The sequence below is a fragment of the Hylaeus anthracinus genome, unplaced genomic scaffold (assembly GCF_026225885.1).
Source record: "Hylaeus anthracinus isolate JK02 unplaced genomic scaffold, UHH_iyHylAnth1.0_haploid 11997, whole genome shotgun sequence".
Taxonomy (NCBI): domain Eukaryota; kingdom Metazoa; phylum Arthropoda; class Insecta; order Hymenoptera; family Colletidae; genus Hylaeus; species Hylaeus anthracinus.
In genome coordinates, this window is record NW_026534344.1 from 6,601,358 (window position 1) to 6,610,490 (window position 9,133).

A 9,133-nucleotide genomic window follows, 5' to 3' on the forward strand; every position below is an offset into this window, starting at 1 on the left:
ATTTCGCCTGTTTATATACTATAATATAGTGTACAATAAACTATATCAATCTCTGTTTTAGTGTACTTCCCAACTATGAAATGATTGTATATATATGTACCAAAGACAAGTGCATAATAAAATAAATTATTATTCTCGTTAAAAAAATTACATTACTTGTAGGATATTTAATATTGACGTTATACAGTATAAAATTTATAAGAATTACACCGATTAATATATTTTTATGTAAAACAGTTGCAGTGGAAAAATTTGATTGCTTATTTATTTTAATGCTTTTCTCTTTAATAAAAATAATTTCCAAAGTGCAAAAATGTATATTTTATAATTCGATATTATTTCTTAATTTGTAGATTAGAACATAATAATAATAGTAGCAATACTATATCAAATATTAAACACTTATACATTGTTTCATAATAAAGTAACTGCCTTAGGAATGCATAAATTTGGTCAGTGAAATATAGTTTCATACTTATCTCTATTTCACTTATTATTATACTACAAATTTTGCATAAAAATGTTTTATTTCTATACTATTAAATTATTACTCTCAATTATGCTTGTATCCTTTAGGTATTACTATAATCAAAAATCAAAACAACTGGAAACTAATTGCTAGTATTTATGGGACCGAATATTAACAAATTGTAATCAATTATTTCGATAAATTAAATTAATGTTATTTTTACAAAGAAGAAACATCTCTTTATTAAACAAATGTATCTATTTCATTCAAATAATCAATATTATATCGTTGTATAGGTACACATGTTCAAACCACACTAGTTCTACAGAAAAAAGACTATAATTTTCATAAATAAAATATTGCTTTGCAGTGAACATTTTATATTCAAAATAAAATACAGTGACAACTAAAATCCATGAGTCATGTACGTTAACAAATAAAGATCAATTATCATCATAATATTATGAGCATTACATATTCTTTATTAAATGTTTTATACCTACATTTTCATTTTCACATTTATCATTCATTCTTTCATTTTATCTATAATAATATTACTTTATGCATTTAATGATAGCAACATTCCTATTATATATAGTACAATATATACGTTATACACATCGTACAAATATTAACAGTAAATAATAATGTACACAACAGAATAGAATTATATTTAAAAAATGATGTTATCTTTTATCTGTTAAAGAAAACACTGAAACGTTTATATTCTTAAATTCATATAAAAAAAACACAATATGAAATTATAAACTCTGTGAAGACTCGCTGCATTGATTTTTATTTAACTTTTATACACTCTGATTCAATATTTTTTTTATCAGCTTTTCTTTTAACATGTGTTTCACAAAGACATCTACATTCTTTGCTATTCTTTTTATGAATGTCAAGAGATTGTAAACCAAGGAAGCATGACATGACTCATATGTTAAACTATTACGAAGGGCCAAGATGTACTCTTCCTTTGTGTTTTAATAAAGTTTGTTTAGAGCAATACGTTTTTTTACATAAATGGCAGGGAAATCCAAGCCCATAATGGTATGCTTCATGTTTACTCTTCACCGTGTCCATATATTCTTTTTCACAAATAGGACAAGTAGGTAAACTGTGATCTGCATGAAAATGTAATTTTCGTGATGTAGCATTAGAAAATCGTTTCCGACAGTGAAAACATTGATATGGAACTACGGAATCATAGTGTTTCTGCCTAATATGGTCATCAAATTTTGCAAAAGAATTCAGTATAGCGCGACAATAATGACAATGTATTTCAAAAGGTGGATCAACATAGCTATCCCCCTCTTCAATAGAACACTCATGTTTGTGCCATGCAGTAATATCATGAAAATTTTCTTTACAATATCCACATATTAATTGTGTACTTTTGTGATATTTGTTGATGTGAATATTAAGATCTTTTCTGGAGTTGAACTTATTTCCACATACGCACATCTTATTTTTTGTAACCACACTAAACATAGATTCACTGCATCTTTTGTCTTCATTTTTTCCCATATTTTTTTGTACATTTATTGTTTGTTTTAGCTCCTCGTTACGAAAATTATTTGTTATTTTATTTGCGCTGAGCCTATCGCTAGTATCGTTATTACATACATTATACTGTGAATCATCTTCGATATCAACATCAGTATCTTCATCAACAAATTGAATTCTTAAAATGCTATGATTTTCACTATATTTAGATGATTCCAGAATATCATATTGTTGATTCTGTGAATCTATTGTATCATCGTCTTCGGTAATATCGGATAATGTATTAGTATCTTCTGAATTACTAAAATTCTGCAACTCCTTTTCTTCATCAACGTCTCTACCAACAACCTCATAAGAATTATTCTTTTTTTTTATCGTGATGCTAATCCCAATTCCAGAGTCTCTGTCGCAATTATTTTGTACAGAATTTAAATGACACGTACTTTTATGTAGATACATTGTATGAGGATTACGAAATAATCTTCCACAAGAACAAGAAAATTCATGGTTGTCAGCATTCTTATTAGGTGATCTTCCACTTGTACCCTGTGATTTGAACATTTGCTTTTGTTTTCTTTTTTTCGTAAACGAATCTTCAGTATCTCTATTATTATTATTTGTATTTTCAGAAAACACATTACTTGAGTTTACAATTCCTTTTTGTTTTATACATAACGGAGAGTTGGAATAATTGCAACTAAACAAATGAAAATTTTCTTTTGTTTCCCCACGAATATGGTGACGACGCATATGTTTACTAATACTGTGTGGTGAATACATCCCGAAACAAATTTCACATTGACGAGAACCAACTTCTGCCGTTTTCAAAGTATCATCATTGTTATTAAGTTTAGTTTTTTTTTTCTGACTTTCAGATGAAATATCTAGTTCCTGTTTTCTTTTTTGTTTACAACGTAAGGAATATTTGCCTTTAATAATTCCATTGTTTTCTATGGGTTCATCATTATCGGATGTTTTGTTAAATTCTTTGACTTTTGGAGCAGTAGATGTCTTTTCTAATTCTTGTAACATTAAATCAGAACCTTCGATCTTATGATAATCAGTTAAATGCTTTCTAATGTTTTTTACAGTCTGCTTACACAGTACACATTGTTGTTGTGAAACTGAGTCATGATGTGAAACAGTTGGTTGTCCATTCTGTTTTAGTTCCTTATGAGTTATTCTTTTTTCTTTATCTTTTTTTATGCTCGCACTGTCAAGCTTTTCAACATTGTCTTTTTCTATTTCAACAGCATTAGATTCTTTTGATTTATCAATTTTTGTTTGAATTACAATGGGGTTCTTATTGCGTTTTAGTGGTATGAGAATACCATGTACTCTTTCAGAATGAAATCTAAGTGATCGATTAGTTGTATATAACTTTCCACATACTGAACAATGGAATAATCTTTTTTTAGTTTTGATTGAAAATTTAAAATTTGGTAATGCAGTATTGTTATTGCCTAATACTGGATGATACTTCACATACAAGGAGTTCTCATTTGTGATCCCTGATGGTAATCCATTAAGTGTACCAAAACTTTTACTACGTTGTACATCTTTTATTACTTTTAATGTTTCCCATATTTTATCACATTTTTCAAGTAAAACAATGGGATCCCTTACTTTATATGGTGTAGTAAAAGGAATTGGTGATAAAATTAATCCATTCTAAAAATTAGAAAAAATACATGTATTGGTATGTGTTACACATTACCAATAATTTAAATAAATTATTTTTATTTATTCAATTTTGTTTTTAACAAATTTCTATACATTATTATAAATGCTTTGATCATTGCTATGAAAAATATCAAATTTATAAGATTCTATTTTTTTTATTACTTATTAGATAATAATATTTTTATTAATAAAGTCTAATTCTGACTATTTGCATACACATATTTAAACAAATACTTTTACGAAAAAAAATTGTTTATTAAAAAGAGGATTAGTAGAAAAATGTACTACTAAAAATGTAAACGAGTTTCAAATTCCCGCCATATATCAGCTGGAAAGTAAATTGGCGTTTCGCTCGTATTTCTATGACGGTAACAAACGCGTCTTACATAGTAAATATGAAATTAACATTAAATTACAATATCAATACTTATTATATGTTCGAATAATTATATATTTTAAACCAATAACAAATAAAAACAATAAATCCAGCGTTGTTTACTACACTTAGTTTCGTTATTCTTTAATTCTATCGCTTCAGAGAATATCCTAAATGAATAAAAAACTTCAAAATAGAAAGTAATAAAATTATACTTACAGATAATTCGTCTTTATAATCTGATTCATTAAAATAAGATGGTTCTAATTTAGGTATAGATTCTATAGACACATTGGCACATGCTGTCTGTTCAGACTGCTTCATCGTTGCATGTTCACTTTCATCCGCATGTTCTTGAATTGCCGATACATCTCCAGACATTTTAATTGAAAACACGGAAGACCAAGAGCTGAATACAAATTGAGGATCAGTACGTTTTGAACATAGCTGAACGCAAGCTGTGCGAACTCAGTCGACATCTTGCGTCTACTCTACTAGTTTGATACTTCACCATCTTGTACCCACTTGTACGACTTGTACCTTAAAACCTGTCCTTTAAGGCTGATTTACACCAATTTACACTATTAGTCATTCGTCCGTTATAACATTCTTTCAAAAGATTATCAAGCAAAGCAATTATAGATAACAATGTAAACACTTCTATACAAAATACACTGAAGGGTATTTCGATGATTGGTTGTTCAGCGAATACTATGATGTCATCATTATATTGTGAGGTTATGGCTATGTGCTAGTAAATAGCATCTGTTTGTTTCGAACTGTCCTCACCTAACGGTCGAGACTATATTTTCGATTACTATTAGTACCGAATTATGATACTGACACTATTTATGAATAAACAAACAATATTTAGAAATAGCAACTCTTAGAATCACTAAAAGATTCTGAATCAACTGACTTTCGGGAAAACTGAGATATTTAACTTTACAAGCTATTAACAGCTTTTTCAACTAAATCAGAGATGTCCAAGTTAAGCTCATTGAATTTACCATACTACCTAATGGAATGATTGGTTATTCTCGTAAATCCGTGTTGAAAACAGCATACTACACTACGCAACAAAATTATTCATAAAAACTTTGCCATTTTTCAAATGTGCATAACTTCGTCAATTTTCATTGTATCAAGACAATTTTTGGGGGTTTTATAGGTAATTATCCGTACTTTCGGAAAAATTAAATCCAAATTGAAAAGAGTTGACTTGATAAGGAACGTGAACGATACGATAGCTTTCTTACAGTAACCTACAGCCCACAGTAGCCTACAGTAAGCCTATAATAGTCTAGGTACACAACTTTTCATCATTTATATTTTGATATCTTTTCAAGAATTACAAATAGTAATATTAATACTGTTTTTAAAAATGTTATACAAATTAATATATAATACAGTTTACCCTTAAAATGCCAACATTTAATTATATAATATGCACTAATGCGTATAAATACGGCTACGGCTACGTATTGTATATTGTGTATATATCGCTTCTTTTATAAACGATTTATAAAAGGATCTTGTAAACATTGTTCGCCACTGTCTAGTGTCATGTGACCCAACCCAACAAAACTACTGGGAGAGTCTATGTTGAACGATTTTAACATTTTCGAGATTATCTTCCATAAGTCTATTTGCCTAAACAATATCTCCACGATAGTTTTAGATAATATTAAACATGTAAACAACCAGTACCTTTCAACATATCAACAAACATTTACTGTATACGACATACAAGAATTTTACTGTACCTTGTCTCGCGTGAACGAAGTTACGTATCATGCCACAAATGCTTCGCGAAAGTAGGAAGTTCTAACCTGTCGATAATGCGAATTACTTTATAGAACAGCATAAATCTACCTTGTTTTTAGCGTTTAGGTATTTCGATATATTAGTTTTGTATATCTTGCATACTTACATTAGGTATACATAATCGTAAACTCCACGATTCAACGGGATTCCAAGTCACAGGTCATACGGTGTCTTGGGTATTCTACGTTGTTAACGATAAGTGCACAGTAACATGTCTTTTTAAACTACAGTAATATTTATTCGAATGATGGTCACTTGGAGACTTGTTTTGAACTATTTTAGAGTCACAAATGTTCAATAATTAAAATTTCCGACAGGATTTCCTAAGCGTGACGCTTTGGACGGATCCACTCCTAAATGTGGCTCGTGTTAGTCCGCCTACTCCAAGCAGACTCGAGGCTGTCTTGAACCGGATACTTCCAAACTATCGTAATATTTGTCGAAAATAACTTTGAAATGGCGATTCTATCGATAAATAAACTGTAGTAATTTACAAAGACCAACTTCTACCAAACTACACTGCATCTACTCTGCGTGCTTGATATATCACTAACAAATGTAGGTACATATGTACAGGTACTTCTGTTGAAAAAATCAGGTCTTGAAGGTGACGAAGTAAATTGTTGAAGTAACGTTTAGGTATTAATAGGTGATCAACATTTACTTAGGTATTTAGGCATATTCTAAAGGTATGAATAGATATTTATTTTGTAAAAATATCGTTAGCAGTGAATCTGGACGATATATGGATCTATTTGGAAATAGCAAGAAAAGAATAATGATAAAGTAATTATTCAGTCACTTGAAGAATTTAAGATACAAATGGCCTAGTGGCTTACGTATAGTTGTCATTGTTCAAAACAATTAACAACCCACTCATTTTCCCATAACAAGAAAAATACGTAATAGTACAAAAAACGTGAACAAATGCATGTAAAATTAACGCATTATTACAGCAAAGGACTAAATTTCGTGTAGAGTTCAGGACGAGATCAATATATCTGCGTGATACTTACACCTTTGCGACACTATCGCTACATCTACTGCAATGACGACAATCTGACGATAAATTTAAACAAAAATATAATAAATACGAAGAAGACATTGCCGAGTATTTATTTTACCCTACATCAGTTCTTGTTGAATTTGTTTAACACAGAAGTCAAGTTACATCACGATTTTCAATGCCTAGTAAACTTCAATGATCAGCTCAGAATGAATTCTACCGACTTTATAGTAATACCTGTTTTAAACAAATAAAGTATTAGTATCTATTTATCTTATATGAGTTTGACTAAAATAGCACTGTAAACAGAGTAGAAAACGTTAAAGCAATTTAGTTTGTATTTAACCTCTACTCGTTGATACCTTGATTGATTGTAAAAACTATTAGATCTATTAGATTTAATAAAATTTTACACGCCCTTAACAAGTTCCTATTACATTTTCGTCATTATGTCGATTTATTTATGTAATAATCTTATCGTTAAAATCGGGACAAGCAAGGTTACCATTGTTGAATAGCAGTATTATACTGAGTTTGCTCAATTCTCGATAAAATTGTTCTTTTAATGAGTATTCGTTTCCGGCGGAATGTATATAAAGTCGAATATTTTTTCACGCAGGTCAGTATTTGTTGAGGAAAAATGCAAGTTTTTATTATCTTGTTAGTGTTTGCCAGCTCCAAGCCTTCTACGTCGATAGGAATTTACAGCAGAGGTGTTGTGTTAAAATTACTTTCGAATTCGGATTTTAGCGAACTGTGGAATTTACTTTAAATAATAATAAGTCGTTTTTACAAGAATCGTATGATTTTCCACTCTATTAATGTGTTTAGAAGTCTTTTACATATGACTTTACTGACTTTTTTAATAACCACCTTTGTTATTGCGTATCTAAATTATGCTGACTTACAAACTACCTATAGCTATTTACACCTACGATTCCTTATTACAGAAAACAGTAGATTACAAGAACATTTTCAAAAAGATGCATTCTTCCACGAAATAAAAGATTGGTTTATCCACGTGAAAAATAAAATTTATGACAAAATATATGGACAAACAACTACGACGACTCCTGATAATTTGCCAACGGAAGTGTTGGATTTTAATAAGTTACGATTCAAAAGCAGATTAAGAAATTGTGGATGGCATCAAGTGAATTTATGTAAATAACAAATTGTTGTTTTTAATATTCATATCATCGTCTCATTTGTTTTGAATACCGCAATAGGCACTGCCATAAACAATCGATATTAGAACATTAACAATGGTATAAGCTTCTACCAGAAATTTATTAAGTTGTATTTTTTTAATACAGCTACTTTAACTTTCGATCCTGATCAAGATTGGGGATTTCGTATCGGTAACTGGTACTTTATCCGAAAAGATGATACAAATCGTAACGGAATTGAGAAGAATAATTCAGACGATTCAAACTTTCATGTCCAGAGTACTATTGAACCAACAGATCTATCTAAAGTAGACACTGGACAGACCTCTGATGATATGAATTACTCGGAAGTTACGGAATCTACACTGGCTATATCAACTACAACTACTTTTGCGACACAAAGTGTGACGCAATCCACGACACAAAAGGCAACGATACAACCCAGTACACAGATCGATTCATCCATAACCACTTCGTCAAGAACAGAAATACCGATGGTGGATATTGAAATCAATACTGATTCTATTCATAAAGGATCTGCGGAAGTTTTAATGGGATAACAGTGTCTTGACTGTAAAGATAATAGCGTTGTGTAATTTCTTTCCTGCATTTTTATACAAATTTTTTTAATTTCGAAATCATTTTTCATTTTTATATCAGAATAAACATTTTTATTGCAAAGCTAAATATATTTACAAACGAGTAAATTACTTTCATAGTGAACATCGATTTATACGCGACATACCAAGAGGTGTAAAAAAAGTACAGCAATAAAATGTTTTTTTTTTTTTCATCAAGAAGAGTACACGTTTATTCCGTAAAACTTATCATAATCATTCTATGGTAATAAATTATTATAATAATTTTTACGTCGATGTCACACAAAGCGTGGTCCTCGTGATGTCTTGTAGTTTTACTGTAATAAAAAGGACAAAAATATGTCAGTAAAATATTCAACTCTTAATATGCACTCAGATTACACTCAGCATGCACAAAAGTGTTGTATACCTATACAAAATATAAAACATGAAACAAGTACATATAATACAAACTAAAGAAAGTATAATACAGGATAATATGTACTTATTTCCTTT

At 29.7% G+C, this 9,133-nt stretch overlaps 3 protein-coding genes across 7 annotated transcripts in view; 1 reads left to right on the plus strand and 2 right to left on the minus strand.

Moving 5' to 3' along the window:
• Positions 1-22: 22 nt before the first annotated feature.
• On the minus strand, positions 23-6,247 carry LOC128889307 (uncharacterized). Of its 4 annotated transcripts, XM_054146843.1 has the most exons (4): positions 5,971-6,246; positions 5,804-5,869; positions 4,257-4,446; positions 23-3,649 (listed from the first exon to the last, which is right to left on the minus strand). In XM_054146843.1, the coding sequence occupies exons 3-4, from the start codon at positions 4,416-4,418 to the stop codon at positions 1,421-1,423; spliced, it is 2,391 nt and encodes a 796-aa protein (XP_054002818.1). In that variant the 5' UTR covers positions 4,419-4,446; positions 5,804-5,869; positions 5,971-6,246; the 3' UTR covers positions 23-1,420. The 4 variants fall into 4 exon arrangements, with proteins under 4 accessions (XP_054002818.1, XP_054002819.1, XP_054002822.1 ...); XM_054146844.1 differs by lacking the exon at positions 5,804-5,869 and having other exon boundaries at positions 5,971-6,247; XM_054146847.1 differs by lacking the exons at positions 5,804-5,869; positions 5,971-6,246 and adding an exon at positions 4,578-5,795.
• A 64-nt stretch (positions 6,248-6,311) lies between these two features.
• LOC128889309 (uncharacterized) lies at positions 6,312-8,942 on the plus strand. Its single transcript, XM_054146852.1, has 4 exons — positions 6,312-6,422; positions 7,490-7,583; positions 7,821-8,033; positions 8,187-8,942. The coding sequence occupies exons 2-4, from the start codon at positions 7,511-7,513 to the stop codon at positions 8,597-8,599; spliced, it is 699 nt and encodes a 232-aa protein (XP_054002827.1). The 5' UTR covers positions 6,312-6,422; positions 7,490-7,510; the 3' UTR covers positions 8,600-8,942.
• Positions 8,681-9,133, minus strand: part of LOC128889310 (40S ribosomal protein S24) — a 2,802-nt gene continuing 2,349 nt past the window's right edge. For both annotated transcript variants that reach the window (XR_008460416.1, XM_054146853.1), the window contains one exon: positions 8,681-8,955. Coding sequence is in view for 1 of the 2 variants with exons in the window: in XM_054146853.1 (XP_054002828.1) it covers positions 8,953-8,955 (3 nt within the window). In the remaining variant the exon portion in view is untranslated. The remainder of the gene's footprint in view (positions 8,956-9,133) is intronic.

Coding starts and splice junctions, on each gene's coding strand:
- LOC128889307 (XM_054146844.1), bottom strand. CDS start 4,418: ATGTCTGGAGATGTATCGGCAATTCAAGAACATGCGGATGAAAGTGAA. Junction 3,650..4,256: donor ATTATAAAGACGAATTATCT/GTAAGTATAATT, acceptor TCTAATTTTTAG/AATGGATTAATTTTATCACC.
- LOC128889309 (XM_054146852.1), top strand. CDS start 7,511: ATGCAAGTTTTTATTATCTTGTTAGTGTTTGCCAGCTCCAAGCCTTCT. Junction 7,584..7,820: donor GATAGGAATTTACAGCAGAG/GTGTTGTGTTAA, acceptor TCCTTATTACAG/AAAACAGTAGATTACAAGAA. Junction 8,034..8,186: donor ATGGCATCAAGTGAATTTAT/GTAAATAACAAA, acceptor TTTTTAATACAG/CTACTTTAACTTTCGATCCT.